The 24,886-nt window shown below is 38.2% G+C and overlaps 1 protein-coding gene across 3 annotated transcripts in view; it reads right to left on the bottom strand.

The window, feature by feature from the left end:
• Nucleotides 1–24,886, bottom strand: part of ARMC2 (armadillo repeat containing 2) — a 1,279,645-nt gene that overhangs the window by 365,707 nt on the left and 889,052 nt on the right. For all 3 annotated transcript variants that reach the window (XM_044065306.1, XM_044065323.1, XM_044065313.1), the window contains exon 13: nucleotides 5,505–5,835. In XM_044065306.1, coding sequence (XP_043921241.1) covers nucleotides 5,505–5,835 — 331 coding nt within the window. The remainder of the gene's footprint in view (nucleotides 1–5,504; nucleotides 5,836–24,886) is intronic.

Here is a 24,886-nt window from a genome sequence, read left to right on the forward strand (position 1 = left end):
AAATAAAACAAAAAGGTTGAATAAACAAAACCATATCAAAGAAATCTTTTCTCTAAGGAAAAAGAAGAATGTTTCTAGTGTACCAGAAATACTAGATGAATTTAGAAATCACTTTCACAAAATTAACCATAATAATATTAACATGGAACCTAAAGATAAAATAAAGGATTTTATAACCACAAATATGAATAAAAAGCTTAATAAACAACAGATGAAACTATTGGACAAGAGTATTTCATATACAGAAGTTATTACACAAATAAATAAGCTTAAATCAAACAAAGCACCGGGTAATGATGGTATTATACCAGAGATATATAAAATCCTTTCTAAAAATACATATTCATTAATACATAAGGTTTTTATTTTGGCCCAAACTGAGTTAATAACCCCCCCCCCCCATCTTGGCAATATACAATTATTTTGCCAATTTTAAAACCTAATAAAGATCCAACTAGATGTTCTTCATATTGGCCCATCTAATTACTTAATGTTGATTATAAAATGTTTATGAATATCTTTGCTGATAGATTGAAGACAATCATTCCCGGCATTATAGATATAGATCAGACAGGCTTCATTGCAAATAGAAATACTTTTGATAATATAAGAAGAACTTTAACATTAATAGATTTTGCAAATAGGAAAAAGAAAGATTTAACACTTATTAGTCTTGATTTAAGTTCAGCATTTGATTCAGTAAGTTGGGACTATCTGTTTACCTTAATGAAGTGCACAAACGTCTCGCATGCATTTGTAAATCTAATTGAACATTTATACAAAGGAACGTTGGCTTATATTAAGGTAGGACAGGAACATATGTTTCACAAAAAATACCCATTCTTAAAGGTACAAAACAAGGATGTCCACTTTCTCCACTATTATTCACTTTAGTAATGGAGCCTTGGGCTAATTTGATCAGAAACAGTACTGACATAGAGGGTTTTGAAATAGATGAAAATACAACATCCAAAATTCAACTTTTTGCAGATGATGTTCTAATTACATCAGCAGGATCTAATTCTTCTATACAGTCTCTATTTGATAACATGATGAATTTTAAAAGTATTTCTGGTTTAATATTCAATGAAGAAAAACTAAAATACTACCTATATATACACGAAAAAATATTCTCATTAGTGATTTTACTAAATATGTACCCAATTCAGGTCAGATAACTTATTTAGGTATAATACTATCTAAAGATATTAAATCTATTATATATAATAATTATAATACCTGTTTTCTTAATATACAAAATCTTTTTAATACCTGGAATAATATGTTTTTACTATGGAGGAGAGACTTACAATTATTAAAATGATAATATTCCCCAAGATTTTATACTTAATACAATCAATAATACTTCCACCTACAAAAATAATTATCAAGAAACTGAACACACTAATGTTAAATTTCTTATGGGCACCTAATAGACCTAGGATTGCATTAAAGAAACATACTAATAGCTGGTCTCAAGGGGTATTTCTTTTCCAGACTTTAATTTATATACTATCTCTTCTATTGTAAAAGTTATTACTTTATTAATAGATCAGTCATATGTCACAAAATGGAAAGATTATTGGGAGCTAATTAGTATACACTTCATGAAAATCTCCTTAACACATAAAAATATGATTGTAAATAACCCCATGTTATGGTTACTAAAGGAATTTTGTACTTCACCTATTACACCTAAACATATGGTTTGTTACCCATTAAATATTATTATTAGTTATCGTAACTTTATATTCATGCACCCTAAGTATAGGGAATGGAATTTTATTGTATTTCCTATAATGTATACTCAGGGTATGCTTTTGTCATCTACTTCTGAAGGAACTCATTTAGCTATAGATAATGATCTAAAGTACTGGTATCAGTTGATATCTGATAATAAAGTTAAAAATCTAGATTTCTTAAAACAAGAATTTGATCTAAGAGAAACTTGCTGGTTAGAGGTTCAGACCTTTAGACAACATCTCATTAATAAAATAGATTTAATGTCTATAACTGTTAAAGAATCTATTCCAACACTGATTGATTACTTGATATTAAATTTACAACATAAAGTTTCTGATAAAGGTAAACTTTCATACATACATAAAGTTATCAGACAAGAAACTTTTTACAATGTAGATTCATACTGGAATTATTTCACTTCTATTAATGGGGACCCACCAAATCAACAAGATAAACAATATATATTGAATCTGCTTATAGAACTACGCCTTCCATTGTCTGGAGACTTTATACATGGAAATTTTTACATAGATCTTTTTATACACCTTTGATGATGAATAAAATAAATAATAAAGATAATCTATGTAAGAGATGTAATGTAGAAATTAATGCTGACTGGGCTCATATGTTTTATGACTGTATAAAATTGAAAGAATACTGGAAGTCAATTAATGAATTTCTGCAGGCTCGTTTTACAGATAATTTCATTATTTCTAAATCTCTTATATTATTCAACACACCTGTACCTCAAAGTGTTAAAAGGTTAAGCTTCCCTTGTTATGGTCTATTCTAGCAGTGGCTAGGAAAATAATAACTAGAAATTGGATTTCAGATACACCTCCTTCGTTCAATGAATTTAAAAATGTTATGAATATAGTGTGCCATATGGAAATAAACACAATTAGGACTAGAACAAATAGAAAAACATCTTATTTTATTGTATGGGATAATTTACAAAATTTGTTAAAAAAATTTTAATTTCAATAGCATGGTATTTTAGTTTAATTAATTGATCTGATTGTAGTGGATGTCTTTGTAAATACTTTAGTTGTTTTGTTGAATATTATAATAATACCTATTTTTAATTACTTGTATAAAATTGTTATGATATTTCTCTTATATGTTAAAACAATAAACCTGTTTTGAAAAAAAAAAATCATCTCTATAAACGCAGCAGTTTGGTGTATATCGCTCTACACCAATATAATATGCCTTTTAACTGAACAACTTTTCCTTTCTCAGTAAATTCAACTGCTACTCAAATTCATGATGTACCTTTCCACTGCTACTCCAGTGTTGACCATCTGGCTGCTCTTGTACAAATTACCTCACTTCGCATAGACTGCTGTACTACAAATGTCCTCACTTTTCCTGATTACTACTTCCCAGAATACTCAACTGAAATGAAATGCCTATCACAACGTGGTCAACTGCCTAAATTCATATTCTTTAACACCTCTTAGGGAGTATGCAATACCTTGTCAGATATCTTCTCAAACTATCCTGTATTACATACTTGCACATACTTCTTTGAAAGACATAAAAAAGTTCCCTTTGTCCTATGTGAAAATTATATGCCTAAGGGTATTGCACTAATCCATGTCAAATCAGCTACATTTACATGAAACCTAGCTCTATCTGAAAGGATTTACTGTGAACATTATGATTACTGTAAACACTGCATGCTCTATTAATATGATGTGTTAGTTGTGGAGCATTTCTCTCTGGTCCTCTGCTGAAAAAGTGTACTGCACCCAGTCAGACTTTCCTGGTAAACAAAAGCAATAAATAGCTGAAGCATGCCAGAGTGATCCAGCTATACTTGGAAGAAACAGGCAGAGGTATGGATATTCAAAGAGCTGTTTACCACCCTCCTAAGTCTAAGTAAATAGCTTATCCCCATCGCCAAACTCTAGCCCTGTCAAAGGTAAGAGTTTACCAGTCTTACCTTCTTCCTTCATCCAACTTGGCAGTGATAATTCCTTAATCTCCTTTATCCAGCATAAAAATGACTGAAGTCTGTTCCCAAGCCTGCACATCCTGACAGTAATCATTCCTCCAACTTAGTGCACTATCAATGTTATCTCAGCCTGCTTGTGCATCCTGAAAGTGCTCTCATTTCTAGCCCAGACTGCCAGCATCCGATATCTCCATACATTAGTAGCTTTTACATCCGAAAAGTAACCACCCTCTTCCTAAACCAACATGTCAGGAAAGTGTGTCTCCTGTCCCCATCAGTATACCTTGTGTGTCACAGACTGACCACTACAACCACACCTCCAACCAAAATATTAGTTATTAGCCTTTGTAATTCCTTTCACAAAAGGGGAAGGGGAGGAATTTGATTCACATTCTCTCTCAAATTTCACCTCAGAATATCAGCAGGTGGTGTAAGATGTCTGCCCCACAAGACCCACACTCCTCCTGTCTGCGTTCTGCACTAAGGTACCTTGGTATGTTGCACTAACCACACACCTCTACCCCCAGCTCATCATCATGATGTCCATAATAATTTGTTTATCTGAGTTGCACTTCAGCAGCACTAGGTTGGATGGCGGCTGCTCAGTGCACTCTTATGACCAGACTCTGCAAAGACACCATCCTCCATTTGGCAGTCCAACTTTGCCTTTTCCACTGGATTCTCCACATTACAAGCATTCACTCACTGGGAAAGCTTTGGAATCCACAAATGGCAGTTTCCATGAATCCTTGTGAAAGCACAAAAATCAGCCAACTCCTTAGTCAAAAGGAACTGCTAAAATTAATCTAGCTATTCTGCAGCTTATCCTAAGCACAAGAAAATGAAAGAACAATATGTGATCTAAAAACTAAAAATTAAAAGCCGATTTGTATTGTGAAAAGGCAAGAGTTGAATCAATGGCAAAATACAGCAATAGTGTTTTTACTCTGGTTGCATAGCTGGATGTGTGGCTTTTTTCAGAAATTACTTACTGTACTATTTTCTACTTATCTTTATCTTTTTTTAGATACATATTTTTATTTTCTAGCATAACAGAGTATACTTCTAATACTTTTGTATATACAGATTGTCATATTTAAGTCATTTTGTGTATTTGACTATCAAACTGTATGTACGTATGCTTTTTTAATTGCATTTATACTACTGTTTTATTTGATGTTATCTAATTCTCTGGAGCTTTTCTCCCCAGGCTTCCCATGAAAATGGGTATTTATTAACCAGTCAGACTTTCCTGGTAAACAAATGTCAATACATAAATGCGTATACCTATATGAGGAAACAGAACCTCAGTAAAAGGAAGTTTAACAATTTCAGCATGACAGTTAGTGCTGTTTCCAATGAAATGTTACAACTCCTTTATTTACTTAATTTATTCATCTAGTAAACCCTATTACATTCACACTCCTTTACAGAAGTGAGCAATTTAAAAAAACTCCCAGTACAAATGTAGGGACAAGTTACTATGCTTTTCCCATTTAACAAAGTCTCACATCGTTAAAAGGTAGAAGGAAGCCGGAATACCAAGTGGAAATCTAAAACAGACATAAGGGAATGCATGCAACCTGAGTATAGGTAGAATCAGGAAGCAAGATCAAACGCCAAACCCTGGAGATGAAAGTCAGCAGCACAAAACACAATGCTACTATGATGTTCTTTACCCAAGCATTTATTACCAAGTACTGCTTGTATAAATGTTTTTGCATTCTTTAAGGGCATACAGCATATACCTATTAGCAAAACAAACCTTGGTAAGAAACAGGATCCGAAATAAAATACTCACCTAATACTTTTATGAGCAAATCCACACAGTTCTGGTTAGTGGAAAGTACAGTGCCTAAGCTAGGATGAATTGATATATTTGCAAGCACCCTTATTAATTTGATAAGAACATCCTCTACATCAGTTGGGTGTTTTGGATGCCTGCTATTAACCTCTTCAGCACTTTCACTTCTTCCTGAAGCACTTTTCATACAGCAGTCCAGCTCATAGTAAATTTGGAACAAAGATAACAGAGTGCTAATGGCTCCATCCTCCATATAAAACTGCTCCCGGGCATGATTGTTCTTCGCTGTCAGATTACCCAAAGTGAATACTATCCGTACAACCAAGTCCTAAAAAAAAAAAAAAAAAAAGCACGTTAGTGCACTCTTAACAACACTTTATAATACAGCAGAAAGTATATAAAATACATCATATATGTTAGGTATGTGACAAAGGGTCCAATTAGAAGTGGATAAAGGTAAGTCACTATAATGGACTGAAAGTTAAAAAAAAATGGGGTCACTGAATATAAGCTGCTTGTGAATCACTGCATATTGTTCACCTCTGTGACCCCCCAAGTGAGTATACTTACAAGCCAGAATACTATTTCAGCATTGAGCTTCAGAGAAGACAGTTTTGTAGCTTAGCACTATACATCTGGATTATTGGCATACCAAACTATATTTTGGCATCCACTGCACTGAAACACAGAAATGTTGTTGCTGTACCCATCCTGTACAGCTTTACAGGGAAAGGTTTTTTTCTTTTTTTGCATTCTTCATGTTTGAAAAACCTGCAAATCCTACTCAGACATCCTCTTAGCAGGCTGGTGAATGCCACCCTCAGCATAAAATCAACACTATGTCAAGTTGCTAGGGGAAATGACTTTGTGACAGAAGGTGGCTTAGCAAAACATATCACGCTCAGTAATTACTTCTTTACTAGGGCTCAGTTTGCAGCCCACTTTCTAAATGAGCCTTGATTAGGAGTGTTACTGGAGCTCAGCGCCAATGCACACTATGGCCACTGAGGTCTTTTGTGATTCATATGTGATTTCAGCTCCCCTGATAATTGGATGCTCCCTCTATGTACTAAACACTTCAAAGGTTCCTGCTTGCTTACATCTGCCATCCTGCACTGGAAAATATAATACTAATAACAGTAATTAAGATAACTTTGTGGTTTCCCGTTTTTTCTCCCTTCTCTAGCATTTCATTATCTTCAAAAATTACATCTGGCCAGACTAAATGCATCTAATGGTGCCCACTCTTGTAGCAAAATGCCATGGTCATAACTAGTAGGAATACAAAAACCACAGTCCTTTGGTAGTATCTTGCCAGTCTGCAGGAAGTATCAAATGGGCACAATGATAATATACCATCTATCATCACAGTGGCCAGGTGCTAAACAAAATTGTTGGGCAAGTATGCACCAAATATCCATATATTTGACAGCTGTCAGTCATTGGGTGCACAATGGATACAATGTGTCTTACATAAAGCTTCTCCAAGTATCTATATTTTGGTGGTGTGAGTCATATTTTACAGAATGTAATAGAAGGGGCATGTGAGATGACAAGGGTTGTCTTTTATTTTCTTTACATGATTTAAACATCTCAAAAATACTGAAACTCTCTGTCAAATAAAGGTATCACCGATCATGTAGAGCGTGAATTGATTACATCCCATCAGAATAAAATACAGAGAATTAGTACATGAAGAAGCAATTACAGTAAAATGCTAGAGTATTAACTGTACTACTGTTTCACAATGGCTTTGCTCCTTGTTTCATTTCAAGGGGGAACCACAAATACTCTGGCCAGCTTATCCTTATTTGTTTGTCTCAGCCTCTCTCAGTCTCATTTTAATTGTGGATTGACATGTTTTGGGGCAATAAAATGTTCTGCCACAGGTGTAAAGTATCAAAACTTTGGAAAAGACAGACTGAAGTTAGAAAATGGAAAACTGCTGCCCAGGATAGCACAAATGTTTTCTGCTCCTCCAACAAATGTAGACAATAACTAATTGGTACACCCTTAAAACTCCTAATTAAAATACACAATTGATTACTCCAGCATAATTTGTTGGGGCCATTTTAATGAGCATTTTACCTGAAACAGAGTGGATGATCAGATTTACCACTGTACTTAAAATATCTTCTTACAGCTCGTCAAAGACTGCATATAGGATTCAGAAAAAGATGTCCTGTAGCTTGGTCATGTGATACACTGAACCAACAGGAAACACCTGAAAGCAAGCAGCAGTTCAGAAAGATAGTACCAAATGGAGTCTTTAGGAATAATACAGAAGAGACTTTTGTGAGCTACGCCAAGTCACAAGTCAGATTACAAAGGCCTACCATCACTCAGCATACCACTGGCACCAGCAATGTAATGTTTCTGTGATGTCAAGCAGTAACAATGGTAGGCTAATATCAGTTTTAGAAACTATTCTGACTTTCTGTAGGCTGAAATGAAAAGAAGCCTGAACAGAACAGCTATAGCAACAGCTGGGTGCCATTTCTATGACCAGTATGTGTGACATATGGGTCTATATTAGATCATTGAAGTGTTAATACTTCGAATGGTCTAATATCGACCTAAAAAGAGTAAACGCTGAAAATAGAGAAGCTACAGATAAACAAATTTTTTCCTAGGGAAAGAATTCAGTTAATTTCTGTGGCTTCGCTATTTTCAGCACTGTGGTGGAAAGTTATAGGTTGGGTTCAGGTAAGTGTGCGACTGTGCGGATGTTAGGGTTAGGGCAGGGTATGTGAGTTAGGGTTAGGGTGCAGGTGAGGTGAGTGTGCGATAGTGATAGACCTTAGGGTTAGGGTAGGGTATGTGAGTTAGGGTTGGGGCGCGGGTGAGGTGAGTGTGCGATAGTGACAGACTTTTAGGGTTAGGGCAGGGTATGTGAGTTAGGGTTAGGGCGTGGGAGAGTGTGCAATAATGACAGACTTTAGGGTTAGGGGAGGGTATGTGAGTTAGGGTTAGGGCGTGGGTGAGGAGTGTGCGATGGTGATAGACTTTAGGGTTAGGGCGGGGTATGTGAGTTGGGGTTAGGGCGCGGGTGAGTGTGCGATAGTTATAGACTTTAGGGTTAGGGCGGGGTATGTGAGTTAGAGTTAGGGCACGGGTGAGGTGAGTGTGTGATAGTGACGGACCTTAGGGTTAGGGTTTGGGTTAAGGATAAATAGTACTGTATGTACAGTTTAGTGTAGGGTTAGATGTAGGATTTTAAGTGTATGTGTGTGGATTGCTGTTTTTTTTGGTGTGCTTGTGCTGTGTGTGTTTTTCTCGGAACAGTGAATTATTTCCCAGGGAAAAAATTCGATGTTCAGAGCAAACGATGTTTGTTGATTTCGTGATTAGCAGTTTGATGATGTGGTATTCGATGATGAGCTGATTCATTGAACTGATATAAACCCCGTGACATATTTACTGTACAATGAGAATCTCAACATGCAATGCTAAGACATACATTACTGCAGATTTCTGTTTTAGTTAACTGTGGTCACTTAGGTTGTTCTGTACAGACAGATAGCTCTGAGCTTCAAGATGTTTATGCTTGCACCTTTACACTTAGCTTCAACTAGCCTTGCAACTAAGCACAATGGTTTCAGAAATACTGTTAGTATTACCAAATGTCATTCATCAACAAACCATAGTAGCCCACACAACTGTTTGTTTACTGGTGAGTATTACTTCCGCTATAAGACATGAAAATGCTTATTACTCACAGATGCGTGACACACACAGATTTGTTAGTTTATGCCCTTTATGTTAATTGTTCTATATATGAAACTTATTTTCAGTGTACTATGTCATAACTGCTGACACTTATTTCAAATGTCTCCATTTAAATCTGCATGGAGAATATTCTAACATATGTTATCTGTAATCTTTCTGCCATATAGCTCAGGACTTGGTTGAAATGACTCTTCAGGCCAGTCTATTCACTCATTTAACAAACAACATCTAAATGCTTTTAAAATGTTGGCCTTGCTGTGTATCCACCCCAAAATATATTGAAAGCAAAATTGGGAAGCAAAGCAGAGATGTGGATAATTCCTCTTTGTTCTTTGTTTTGGATTATAACATGCCTTTGGTTTTCTCAGTCACATTGCATGTTCTTATTCCCATTCAGTGCTTCGCTTTCTGTTCAACTTATAGGTGATATATGGCAACAGAAACAGTAAGCAAATTCACAGTAGTTTTAATGTAGGGGGAAAGAAAACAAAAATGTTGCAAAATTGACTGTGTGGACAGTGCTTCTTATGCTACAGATAGGATGAAAATAAGCAAATGCTGGGCACATTATAAATAAATCTGTACCCCCTAATGGTCGGTTAGCCGTTGCACTGCATGTAATATACAACATCCTCATCAAAAACAGATGCAGAATGTAGACTGAGGCTGCTGAGGCCAAATGGTATGTGCATTACCTGCCAAGCTGCTTTAAAAAGTTCTGTCAGGGACGCAGCATAACAATACCAGCATTCCTTCATACCTCACCTGTAGTATGGTCACAGCTGGCCACTGATATTCCCCTGGCCTAATGTCTGGTTCCTGTAATACAGTTACACAGTTATCCAACTTATTCTTAGTAAATAAAAAATACTCCTTCTTGGACTTCTCTGGCTTGCCACTTTATCTAGAACCTGTCTGTATTATGGCATGTGGACCCGGATTTATTTCTCTCTCTGCTGTAATTTTCAGAATCAGACACTGTGAAGAACTAACTCATAAGACATTTTCCATAAATATCACTCCACTGCATATATAGTGCTATGTCCAGTTTATATAATGGACAATATTCCTTTTTTTTTGAACTGTTACAGATCTCTTGTTAAGTATTCCATGTTGCCTTCAGAAGACATTAAGGCTCAGTCATTAGTTCATTACAGCTGTTGTTTCTAGGCAGCCAGATCATCCATAAGCTGCAGTCAAGTAATTTAGAGAACGATTAACAAAAGGTGCAAAATACACACAAAAAAAAAACAAAACTGAGGCAATGTAATGGTCTTCATAACATCTGGTCACCGACAAAGCAGAAATATGTGGGTGCACACATTAGAAGGTCAGTGAGGTGGCTAGTGAATCCAAAGATTCACATCTGTTTTCTGTTTCTCTTTATTTACGAGAAAAATCCACCCGGATTTATCAGTCCTGCAACTCCAAGAAAGGGTGTAAGGGTAGTAAAGAAACTTGCTGACAAGGCATTAAAGAGAAATATGCAGAATTTAGGACAAAAAGAATCATGTTTTAATCATTCTGGCAGGCATAGGGAATTAAGAAATAAAGTATGTCATTTTTAAAAAATAAATAAATAAAAAATATATAATAAAATAAAAAAAAAAGAAAAATGGATCAAGGAGGCTCTGAAATTCTGCCAAGAGCTTACAGAAGAGAAAAGAGAAGAAAAGGAGAAAATAACTGATGCATCTAAGAAAGGATTTGAACTGTCTGTATCAGAAGTCAAATGAAGTGCTAAATATGGAAAACACACAATCTAAGAATAACAAGTTTTACTGAAGGGACATGGGTTATAGTGGGTTATAGACTCCAAAGATTTTATTTGAAGGTATTATGCCTAAAATCTCCCAAACTGTCCACTCAACATAAAAAAAAAGCATTGAATACATGCACCACACTCAAAACATAATGAAAATTAAGCACTTTTGTTCTGTATGGTCTGTAACTTCATCAAAATAATTAAAAGCAGTTCACACCACTTTTCTAAAATAACTTTCCATAACCATGTGAAAAAAATAGAACGAAGCAGAATGAAATTTATTCTAAATAAATACTACTCAAATAATTAATATAATTTAACTGCATTTCTTTAAAATTGCAGTTACATTTATACTTATCAAAGACCTGAAGTGTCATTAAAATATGTTTAACTTTTGTTTAAATCAATCTATAATGAATTTATAATATTGTTCTTCAGATCTTAGCCCTCCATAATGTTAAAAAACTACCTATGGAAATTCTATCATTTAAATTAGGTTGTTTAGTAGCATTTAACAAAACTTGCCAGGGATTCCTTGGCTTCCAAAAAATGCTTTCATTTCCATCATCCAGCTGGGCATAGCAATCTTCTCAAAGATAAAAAAAAAAAAATTTAAGAGAGCTACAAATGTGTGCATGTCTACTAAGTGCATTTGTACTATTCCCATTAGTTTATAAAACTGTTGCAATGATAAATTCTGTTTTAAGTGCCTTCTCAGTATTGCCAAACTAATATGCTGGACAAGTGAAGCACGGTGCTATATACACCACATCCTTCATTTTGCAGTCAAATCTCCCATTTGGTGAAAACTCTGGGATAATCAACAACTGTTTGGATGCATATAAAATAAATCTGCCATGAGTCCATGCTCCACATTTTATCACCCCTTTATTATTACTATTACTTTTGTTCATAAATGCCCAACTTTCAAAGTAAATCTTGACATTTTTAAACTTTTTTTAAAACAAACATGGGCTGTTCTACTGTTTTTTTCTTTCAATGCAAAGGTTTCAAACATCCCTCTCTTATTTTTTTTGTTAAAATATTTTTAATGCTTTCACTCCTGTTGTTACAGGCCCAAACGCAGCCCTTGAGTAATCTTTGTTTTAATTATATTTTTCCAGTACTAGCCAGATCTTTAATTATTGGCTGAAATTTCACACATCAATTATTTATTACCTCATTAAGGACTTCATCAACTAAAACTTTGGTTACCCCCATTCAGAAAACATTCCTTTTGGGATATTTAACTCTTTATAAACTTGGCTGTTCACAGAGACTAAACATGACAATATTACCATCCATCTCTTTAAAACATTCTTCTTCGGCCAGAGAGGATGACTACTGTTAAAATGGAGTAAATTATTGGAGTATGTCACTTTTCTAAAAATGCTGGATTCAAAATCACCCAATAGTTAATTTTTAAATAACAAAATGCACAAAAAGTTGATAGACTGGGTGTGATGCTCATCTACAAAATGTAAAAAATGTAGTGATAGAATATAATCAAAGAATTTTGCTAAAGCCACCAAGCCACCCATCCATAATATAAAAATATCATCCAAAAATGTAAATATTTAATTATGTATTTACAATGGGGGAATTCATAACAAAATTCTTTTTCCACCACCATAATAAATATTGGCAAACATGGATCCTGCTGCTGCAGCCCCCATTGCTACCCCAAGTGTGCTTGTAGTTGCAACATGTTATAACATTTCCATACACTGCATCACCACACTGATATTCTGTGTTAAAGTGCTGTCCACAATTTATGCTTCATGAAGCCTTTCAATTCCTATATCATCGTGGATGACTATAATAGGTATTTCATGACAATTACAACAAACATACTCCTAACCAAATAAGTGCATGTCCAGTCTCCCATAGAAAATGCCATTAATGTATATATATATATATATATATATATATATATATATATATATATATATATATATATATATTGCTGGTAAAGAAATTATTTAATAACTGATCAACCATTTGAGCCACAAGTTCAGTCTTAAATTCCCCAGCTGTCACTATGTGTCTCATTGGGGGATTTACAATGGATTTATGGGTTTTGGTAATAATAACTGTATCAAGGTATCAAAGGTTTCTTGATAGATAAATAGTCTCATAATTCCTTTGAAAATTCATACTCCATATTAATTTCTTCAAGGAGGTTATCAGTCATCCTCTAGGCAATGTTAACTTAACTTTTGATACCTCCTTATTTAAATAGTCCAACATCGTCTGCACATAATTATGGTGATCCATAATAGCTAACCCCCCCATTATCTGGTTTCACTACCCTTATAGCTTTATCAGTTATCAAAGTATCCACCAGTTTCATTTCCTCATAAGTGGGATTGTAAAAAGAAAGACATTGTTTTAGGTCCAGTTCTCTCATATCATTTTCACATAGTTTCTCAAATAGTAGGACTGGAGGTAGTGACAGGGGATCAAACTCAGTCTTCCTTACAAGTATCTTCCCCATGCTTTCATTACCCTGTTTGTCATTATATAACAATTACTGATTTAATTTTCTCATGAAGAGTTTCAAATCTTTTACAGAATCTACCAGCTTGAATGCTGAGGATGGTACAAAAGGGAAACTTTTTCTAAAGGTTTTTGAGTATAATGGCGATATCGTTAAATGACTATAGTTAAAGAGTTTAAATCCTCTAAATGAATATAAAATACCTGTCTTATCTTCAATGTTCATCAACAATGGCTTTACTTGTTGTTGTAATTCTTGTTCGTATATCTTCCATATTTTTCTTGTTCCTTTTGTATGTTTGTGTTTGCCATTCGCCACATTCCACATTGCTCTGGTTCTTTGTATTGTTGTTCCAAACTGCCTCCAGTGCCCTCTCCTGTAACCTTTGCAACCTCCTCAGAACTCCAGTTTCCCCTACAAGTCATTGTAATTTCCATTATAATTTCCACCGTCTTCATGTATTAAAACTTCATAATTTTTAGCTTATTTATGGGTTATTTGTTTAGGTCTAGAGTAAGTCATCTTCTTCTTATATTCATTTTATCCCATTAAGGTTTCTTTTCCTTCCACTTACATATATCACAACACATTTCCACATGAGCAAAAAACTTCTTATACATATGATCCACAGCTGCAAATAAGTCCTTTACAATAGCATTCTGTATTTTTTAAAATTTCATCCTCAAGTCTTTGTACAGTTCTGAAGAAAAGTAAAGAAACTTACTGGCAAGGAGTTAAAGGGAAATATGCTGAATTTACAACAAAAATAATTGTGTTTTAGCCATTCTAGAAAGCGTGGGGAATGATTAAGAAGAGATAAAGTATGTCATTCCTAAACAAATGGATTGAGGAGGATCTGAAACTGTGCAAAGAGCTACAGCACACACAAATGTATAAAATAAGACAGCTTATGGAAAAGCATGACCTTCATCAGCCCAACAGTTGTTAGACAAAATAATTATCTGGTTTCTGGTTCAATGACTATATGAAGAAACAGACATACAATGAACTCCAGACCTAGCAACAATTCAGTAATATGGCTATTGTATTTTCTTATTAAACTATAAAAAAAAGTTTGGTCTAGTAGTAAGAAGAAACATTTTATTAGTGTCTTGCAAATAAAGAAATCTTTATTACCAAGAACTAGACCTGTGGGAAGCTTACTGATTCTCCAAAGGATGGGCAGCAGCTGAACCTCTACTAAACTTTCTGCAGATAAAAATAGCATTCACCACTTCTTACTCCGAACAGATGTACATTACTTCAACAAATGCACAGCATATGCTCTCAGAATCATACAACACAGCAGCATTTGCATACAAGAGAAGATCATCTAGAAACAAAAAAAGAACTAGGTAGGAGAAGGTATAAAGCCATAAAGAATCTCCAGTGTAATGCCAATAAGAGATGGAGTGAACAAACTCAAAGCAGGCAACAGTATACCACTGTAGCTCTAGTAATATCTCATTTCCCCTTAAAAAGTTCTCATACAGGAATCATAAAAAGCTCCCTCTTATCACAGTCTTGCAAGGAAAGAAGACTTTATTAACAAGCAAATAAGTCAATGGAAAGTTTGTTGTATTTCTAAGGGAAAGACAGCAGCTAAGCTTTCACTAACATTTTGTACACAAGAACAGCAACAGCCACTCCTTGCCTCCTCTTAAACAATAGATGCCCAATAGCATTTACTGCAAATCAATACCCACAGGGCATATTCCATCAGATTCATGCAGCAAAATAGCTTTAGTTATAAAAGAGAATAAGTAGAAAAAAGAGCAAAGTAGGAGAAGATGGGGAGATTCTCACTAAAAAAGTCACAATACAAGTACTTTTTTAATTTTATGGCATTTGATATAGCTTTGTTACAGTATTTCTCTCCTTTTTGTCTTACGGCAATCTTCATTTGTGGTAAGACACCCAAGCTCTGTCTACTGAACCAAGGAGGAAGTTCCTGCTAACAAATCCTAAATCACTGTAGCAGCAAAACCCTCTCTCACCTTATTGATAATATCCGGTATACGCCTACTGAAAAAGTGATCTGAAGACAAAGCTGCGCCTTATTAATGTCATACATTAAAACTTCTCTGAAGAAAGTTGTTGACACAGAGGCAGCTCCAGTATTATGAGCACTGACTTGTCTTGAAGTTGGTTCCTTAGCTGCCGTAGCAAAAATTACAATTTAAAACCACTTCTCTATTGTCTGTTAAGTTCCCTTTGTAAGAAACCTGTTTTGAACAAAACAAATTTAAAGCTGTCCAGACTTTCTAAAGGTTTTCATTCTAGAAAATGTAGGACCATAACTTTATCATTACTGATAGAATATAACATGTTCTCATCTGTACTTGTAAGGTGAGGTTAACAGGAAAATAAATGAGTCTCGACTAAAAGCAATACCTGCTGTTAAAGCACCATCCTAAGTAAAACATTCATAAAGTTACAGTACTAGTGTCAGAATCGCTGAAGATTAATTTGAGAACACCAATAACTATTCTACTCTAAATTTCTTGGAAGTTCATGTGAAGATGTGTCAAGATGCTTTTCATACTATTATTTACTGCATTAGAAGGTGATAAATGCTGACACTTTAAAACATCAATTTCATTGTTATCATTCATTTTACAGAAGCACTCATACTCATAAGAGCTATTTCTTCCAACACCTGACATGGCTGTAAAGCAACATAAAACAAAAGTATAATAAAAAGAGCAGAAAACTGTTTAAATGACAGCAAAACATTTGGCAGCACAAGTTGTGAATGAAAGTGAAAGGGCATTTCACCAGAAACAATATTCACAGATCAAAAAAGTACCATTGTGTACAATCTTGCCACAGCAGATGTCCTACTTCTCACTGTTTCAGTATTCTTTCTACTTGGGATACTCTGCTGAGGATAGCCTAATGTCCAGCCAGTATAGCAAAGCATTTATACATTCTAGGCATCGCACATCAGATGTATATTGTATGTGCAAGGTGTAATGTACATATGTGATGTACAGGCAAATAATCCTCAGAAATGAAGTGCCCCAGGGGAACCAGAGAAACAATAACATGCTCATCCAGGAGGGGAAACAGAAGGACCTAGGGATGTAACCCTTCAGCCAGTAGTAGGAAAGGAGGCACTGAACAATGCATCAGTGAGAAGTAGGAGATCTGCTGTTATGGTAAGATCTGATACAACTGTAATACATCATTCCTTATCACTGTTGCAGTATTCTTTATATTTGGGAAAGTACAAAATCTACAGTAAAGTATCAAAGAAAGAAGGCACAGAACAGCCCTCTACACACCCATGAAGGATAGCCCTGGGAAATCCTGACCTGGCCCTGGAAATGACATCTAACTTATAATGTTTGGTAAAAGTGTGGACAGAAGACGAATAGCAGCTTCTAAGATTATCTAGTATCAAGACCCTTAAAAGAAAGCACCAGCAGAGGCTACTGCCCTAGTAGAATGAACATAAACTGAAGAGGAAAGCTGCTTGCTATGAAATGAATAACAAAAATAAATGGGCATAGAGATCCAGGAGGAGATGGTTTGCTTAGACACTGCCAAACCCAATTTTCTGGCATGAAGGGAAACAAAAAGTTGCTCAGATTTTCTGATACATTTTGTGTTATCCAAATAATATCTATGTAAATCCAAGATGCGTAGTACCTTCTCACTAGCAGGTTGTGGAGAAGGAAACAAAGGAGGGAAGGTGAATAGACTGATTTAAGGACAAATCATTAACTAACTTGGGCATAAAAAAGGATTGATAGGATGAGATACCCTGTCCATGTGAAAAAAACAAAAAAGGGAGGAATTGCCATGAGGGCTTGGAGTTCAGAAACCCTCTTGGCAGAAGTAAGAGCCATCAACAATACAGGCTTCCAAGTACAATGTTGCAAGGAAGAAGAAAAATCAGGCTCAAAAGGGAAGAGAGTCATTTTTTCTATGTCCCAAGAAGAAGGAATAGGCTTTCTTGGTGGGCTAATATGAAGGCTACCTTTTAGGAATTGCTTGACTTTATAACTAGAAGACAAAGGTGGACTCAGAGGCAGATAGGCTGAAATGACTGACAAATGAGCTTTAACAGATGAATATGCTAAATCAGTTTTGAGCAATTCATACAAATAAAAAAGGACCACAGGGACCCCAACAGAAAAAAGGCACTGGTCATGCTTGAGACACCAACTAGAAAATATCTTCATTTAAGGCACATAGGATTTTCTAGTAGTGGGTTTTCTAGTCTCCTGCATAACCTGAAGCACATCTTCAGAAAATTGTTGCCTAAAATGAATCAAAACCCTATCACCCAAAGAGTCAGTTGAACTGTGAACAAGTGAGGGTAAATGAATGACCCCTTCTCTTGCATGAGAAGTTCCATCCTGTGAGGTAACTTATGATGACTGCCCCTGGCCATATAAAAGAGAATGGGGAACCAGTGCTGTCTGGGCCAAAATGGAGTCACCAGCAAGATTCTGGGCGTGTCCCACATGATCTTGTGCAAGACCCTGGAAGTCGAGGCAGATCATGATAGGCATACAGTAACATCGCATTCCAAGCAAAAGACATGGGGAAGTTGTCATTTCAGGGGGAGGCAAAAAGATCTACTTGAAGGGCAACCCACCAATGTATAATGTCCAGAGACACCTCTCTGTCAAGTATCCATTCATGAGGATGTGTTGTGGACCTGAACAAAGAGTCTGCCGCTAGATGACCAGACCAGTTGGCATAATGGTTAAGGTCTTCGCCTCCCATGCACGAGGTACAAGGTTCAATCCTGACCTCTGACTGTTTGGAGTTTGCATTTCTCCCTATGTCTCCATGGGGTTTCTCCCACATCCGAAAAACATGCTGAGTGTTTCCATCTCAAACTCACCAATGAATGGAGCTGTGGGCAGCAGCACAGACTCTATATGATGGCCTGTAAAGTACAGTTTTGTACCTACCATAAATGTAGATGTTCGAGGATTCCATTGCTGCAGTCCTGACTATTGGGTATAGTCCGCGTCCCAGTCGGCCCGAATACCAGAGTATAAGGCTGACGTCGGTCAGGGCGCATTAGACTGACGTCAGTACGTCAGGGTACTAATGCGCATGACCGACGTCATATCCTCAGTCTTTTCTTGCCCCAGATGTCAGAAGACCCAAAAAGACAAGTCCCCAAAACAACCTGCACCAAAAACATGTATAATATATACAACAATATATACATATATATATATAAAATATAAACATGTAAACTCACCTACACAACCACCCGAAACACAGAGGGAAGGAGGGAGGTAAATTGGACTGCAGCAATGGAATCCTCGAACATCTACATTTATGGTAGGTACAAAACTGTACTATGTTCTTCGTCTTCCATTGCTGCAGTCCTGACTATTGGGTAGAATCCCAAAGCAGAGGTAAGGGAGGCTGGCAAATTATAAAGTAGCAGGAGCTGACAACATGCCTTGTAAAACAGCTGTGGCAAAACCAGCCCTAGTCTTAGAGTATATAGGCAGGTGATAATGCCTAGAGAAAGTATGCACTGAACTCCAAGTAGCTGCTTCCAGAATATCCTTAGTTGCCACCCCTTAGAAATGCTGTTGAAGTGGCAGTAGCCCTAGTGGAATGAGGCCTAATCCCAGCTGGAACCTCTTTGCCATGATGGGAATAACAAAATGCAATGCAAAAGCCAATCCACCTAGAAATAGTTTGTTTTGACACAGGCTTGCCCTGTGAACTCAAAGCAAAAGAAACAAGTAACTGCTGAGACTGCCTAAAATTCTTAGTCCTGCTCAAATAATAACGCAATTGCCTGTGTACATCTAAAGTGTGCAAAATCTTTTCCCCTTTATTTTGAGGATCTGCAAAAAACGTAGGCAAATGAATAGTTTGGTTTAAGGCCACACTAGAAACCACCTTAGGCATAAAGGAAGGATTAGTACGTAATGATACCCTGTCCTTATGGAAAATCAAAAAGGGCTCTACTGCCATAAGGGCCTGCAACTCAGACACCCTTCTTGCAGAAGTAATAGCCAACAGAAAAGCAGTCTTCCATGACAAATATTTCAATTCAGCAGTAGCTGCAGGCTCAAAAGGTTGTACAGTAAGTTTTTCCAACACAAAATTGAGATCCCAAGCAGGAGTAGGAGCTCTACGTGGGGTCTTATATTCTTTGCCCCTCTAAGAAACTGCTTGAACAAAGGATGCGAAAACAAAGGTGGGTCACAATCATAGTGAGCTGAAATTGCTGCAGCATGAATCTTTATGGAAGAGAAGGACAAACCTTTGTCCAATAATTCAGTAAGATATTGAAGAGCCACACTCAAATTAGGCTCTGAAATCTCCAAATTCTTTGCTGTACTCCAAAATAAAAATCTCTTCCATTTTTCAGCGTACACTCTCCTAGTACTAGGCCTTCTAGCTTCCATAATCACATTTAAAACTTGTTGAGGAAGCTGAGACCTGCTGTGCTTCAACACAGAATATGCCAAGCTGTGAGATGAAGAGATTGAAGCTTGACATTGAGCAGATGACCGTCCTTCTGAGATAACAGATGAGGAATCAGAGGTAAAGGCCATGGAGGCTTCTTTACAAGACTCCGTAGAAGTGGGTACCAGTGTTGCCGAGGCCAATCTGGAGCTATCAAAATCATCCTTGGCCTGTCTTGTCTGACCTTTAAGAATACCTTTGGAAGAAGAGGCAGAGGTGGAAAGGCATAGACATGAAGGTTTTTCCAACTGAAAGACAGAGCATCCACTTTCCAAGCTGTGTGATGAAACCCCTTTGTGCAATACTTTGGCAGCTGGTGGTTTAGTGGAGAAGCGAACAGATCTATGTCTGGAGTTCCCCATGACACTGTCAATTTCTGAAATACATGAAGATCCAGTTTCCACTCGTGGGGATCCATGATTTGTCTGCTTAATACATCTGCTAGGGAGTTCTGTGCTCCTGGCAGAAACCTTGCCTGAAGAGTTAGTTGCAGGCTTAACGCAGTCTCCCATAAAATCATTGCTTGCCTGCATAGAGGATAAGAATGTGTTCCCCATTGCTTGTTGATGTACCACATGACAGTTGTGTTGTCTGTTAGAATCAACACCTGCCCTGGAAGAAGTAACTCCTTGAAAGCCATCAATGCAAACTGGACTGCTAACATCTCCTTCATGTTGATATGTAGATGCTGTAGTCTGGCAGGCCACTTGTCTTGTATCCACTTTCCATTTAGATGAGCTCCCCAAGCAGTGTCCGAGGCATCTGTCGTTAAAATCTGACTCGCCTCTGGCCGGGTCACAGAGAGTCCCTTGTTCAGGTGACATTCCTGAGCCCACCACAAGAATTCCTTTTGAAGGCAAGGTATTATGTGAATGACAGTGTCCAAATCTTGGCAGTGCTGTGTCCATACATTTTGAGATACCATTGCAGCTTCCTCATATGCAGTTTGGCATTGGGAAGCACCAGAATACAAGATGCCATGAACCCTAATGCTTGAAGGACTGTCCTTGCAGTCAGCACGGACTGATGAGATAGTTGATGGAAGTAAAGTGACAGACTCTTTTGTTTGTCCGGGGTTAAAAGGCCATCTGGGCTGCTGTATTCAGTCTCACACCCAGAAAGCACATGTCTTGAGAGGGTACTAGACTGGACTTTATTTCGTTCACAGAATACCCTAGGCATCTTAGCACTGCTATGACATATTCCAGATGCTGTAGAAGGTCTTCCTTTTCTTGAGCCAGAATCAGGCAGTCGTCCAAGTAAGGATAGATTTGAATGCCTTGAAGCCTGAAGTAAGCTATCACTGGAGCCAGAACCTTTGTGAATACTCTGGGCAGTAGATAAGCCAAAGGGCAATGCAGAGAACTGATAATGAAAATCTCCAGTTCGAAACCGCAGATACTTTCTGCAACTTAGCCTTATAGGCACATGAAGGTAAGCTGCCTTGAGATCCAAAGTTACCATCCAGTGATCCTTGCCCAGCAGAGGTAACAGTTGCTGTAATGTCAACATCTTGAACTTGGGAATGTCCAGATAAGTGTTGAGGATAGATAAATCCAAAATTGGTCTCCACGTGTTCCCCTTCTTTGGTACTAGGAACAGGCGAGAATAAAATCGAAGCCCTTTCTGATACAGGGACTGGCTGAATGGCCCCTATCTGGAGTAACTGAGAAACTTGCTTGTGAGCCTCTTTTCTTTGTGGAGGAGGAACATCTGGCATGCCTTTGAAAGGGGGCATTGTGTGGAAATAAAATCTGTAACCGTGATGAATGATATCCAGCACCCATCTGTCTTGAGTGATTAAATCCCAATTTTCTTTGAAAAGAGACAATCTTCCTCCCAAAGGAGCTGCCAGGCGAGAATCCACTGGCAGCTGAAAAGGCAGGTCATTGGGTCTGCTTACGAAAGGACTGACCCCTGCCCTCACCAGAAGTCTGAGCAGGTGAACTCTCTGATCTAGGCCTAAATGAACCTTGAGCCCTGCCCCTACCACGTCTAGACCTACCCCTAGACTGGGAACCATAAGCAGGATATGTCCACCCCTTAGCAGGCCAATTTCTACTAAACTTCGGAGGCTGCACCTGCAAAAAATCTTTAACAGTCTGCATAGACTTAGCTTTGTCTTCCATTTTCTTTAAGACTGCTTCCACAGGCGGACCAAACAACACATCAGACTGTAAAGGAGCATCCAAAATCCTGGTCTTAACATGCTCAGCTAAATTCTGATCCTTCAACCAGGCATGTCTGCGAAGAACAGAACTAGTAGCAGCCACCCTCGAGGAGGCCTGAACAGCATCAAAACCACACTGCAAAGAATGCTTACCCACTTGTTCAGACACATGAACCAAATCCAGCAATTCTTTACACTCAATACCTTCCGCCAAAGCATCCACCTTAGATTTCAATTGTGAAAGGAGATAATTCTGATATTTTAGCATGTGAAACTGACAATTCAATGCCCTCATGGCTAGAGTGGAAGAAGTATACACTTTCTTACCCCACCTATCCAAAGCCCTTGCCTCTTTATCAGAAGCTTTAACACCTTTAGGCCCCTGAGAAATAGTTTCTGGGTCCGCCCTAGGACTCCTAAACAAATACTTATGAGCTTCGGGCACCCTATAATACCTATCAGGCTTAACAGGAGCAGGAGGCAAGGAGTCAGGGTTCAGGGAAGCCTCTGCAAAAACATCCTCCACCACATTCAACACAGGAGGAATAGCTAAGGGCCTATGCTGGGGTAAAAACAAGAATTCCCTAAGCCTTTTCCTGGAATCAGAGTAATCCTGGCCTTCCCATTTAAAGTGCTCCCTCATGGAGTGAAGAGTCTCTGAAAATGAAAAATCCTCAGGAGGAGAAGCTGTAGGAGTGGAATCATCCACATCAGAATCAGAATAAGTAGGAAACTCTTGTAAGTCTTCCACAGAAGACTCTGAAGCCTGTGAACACTGTTCAAAACTATCAAACTCCTGTTCCACCCTAGGCCTCTTATCAGGCGGGGCATAGAACCTCTAATTAGAGTAATCAAATCTTCAGCCATTTTAAGCATATGTTTCTTAGGCACAGAGCCCGAAATGCTAGGAGAAGCCCCACAGAAGCTGAACTTGGCCTACCTCTAAAAGAAGCTTTGGCAACAGAAGGAGGCCCTAACTACCTTGGGAAGAGAGGGAAGAACAGTTACCTCAGAAGCCCCTCAGCCTGGCCTACCTCCTGAGAAGGCACATCCTGTAACAATAAAGTATCCGCCTGAGACTCCACGGAGACTCCTGGCAAAACCTCTGGCTCCACTGAGCCTACTAAAGAACCGACGTCCGGGACTGCTGGTTCCTCACCCCTAGGCTTCACTGTTTTGTCCTTGCGCTTCTTGGATGAAGCGGGCGTTGGAGCATCCGACGGCATATTATAATTGCAACGCTTTCCAAACACTAACCTAGCACAATCTAGCCTCCTCTTAATAGTGCGCTTGTTAAATCTAGCACAAGAGCGGCAACCAACAACGTCGTGCTCAGGCCCTAAACAAGGTATACACAATGTATGATAATCCCTATGCGGTATCTGCTTCCCACAAGAAATACAGTTATTCACTTTTCTGACATCCGGTTAAATACTGAGGCAAGAAAAACCAAAATGTTCCCAACGGTTACTTAGCCAACTCTGTTTCGGTCTGAAACTCCGGTTTCGGAAAATCTCAGAACGCCAACCTGCACTCGCAAAATTGCTTCTGCATCGGACCATGCGGCAAAAAAGACTGAGGATATGACGTCGGTCATGCGCATTAGTACCCTGACGTACTGACGTCAGTCTAATGCGCCCTGACCGACGTCAGCCTTATACTCTGGTATTCGGGCCGACTGGGACGCGGACTATACCCAATAGTCAGGACTGCAGCAATGGAAGACGAAGAACATCTCTATATGATGGTCTGTAGGGGGAAGAGTCGTACAGACCAACCGCTATGGGCATCAACTGTTGTGTGCAGTATCCTCAAGATAGGAGAACATGAATCATAGACTGCGCACCGTGGCAGGGCTAGCCACTCAATGGTGTAAAATATGGTTCTAGGTGATTCGGTCATGTTGACTAATGTCACCAAAATGGGCATGGGTAGTTACTGGTGATAAGTGGGTTGAGGACCAGGCCTACTCTGACCTACGTCAGGGACCCATGCTAATGGTGGGAGGGGTATATGTGTGCCCCTACTGGCCAGTGTGTGCCTGTCATAAAGCCCAGCAGCCCTGGGTCAATAAGCTACTGGCCGGCTGGTGACTAGTTGCCCAGTCTGGGTTACCTGGGATAGCTCTGCTGGGTGAAGACTCCAGTGTAACGATAGGGCAGTATTCATAATCTCAGCATATGCCCCACAGCAGGGTTGTGATAGTGAGGAAAAGAGTGCATTCAGACAGCAGTTGCAGGTTTTACTAGATAAAGCAGGCCAACATGAACTCGTGTTGATAATGGGTGACTTGAATGCACAAATCGGGACACATAGAACAGGATATGAGGACTGCCTGGGTCCACATGGGTGGGGCAACAGGAATAAAGAAGGAGAAGCCATTCTAGACTTCTGTCTGGCAAATGGCTTGATAGTAGCCAACACATGGTTCAGAAAGAGAGAGAGTCACAAGATCACATACAAGAGTAGCCAACATGCAACTCAGGTAGACTTCCTCCTAGTTAGGAAAAGGCACTGGAGTGGAATCCATGATTGCAAAGTCATCCCCAGTGAAACAGTCAGCCCACAGCATAAACCACTACTTGCCACAAACAGCTGCAAGCAGTGGTCTGAGAAGGCTCTAAGGTCAACAGAGACCAGACTGAAGACCTGGAAGTTGACTGGAGAGAAAAGTACAACAGTTCAAAAAATTACTCAGGGCTCTAGCACCCCAAGAACAGGAGGAAATAGATGGAGTTGAACAAGAATGGCAG

This window comes from Protopterus annectens, chromosome 1.part0 (assembly GCF_019279795.1).
Source record: "Protopterus annectens isolate FY-2018-M chromosome 1.part0, PAN1.0, whole genome shotgun sequence".
In the NCBI taxonomy this organism is placed as follows: Eukaryota; Metazoa; Chordata; order Ceratodontiformes; family Protopteridae; genus Protopterus; species Protopterus annectens.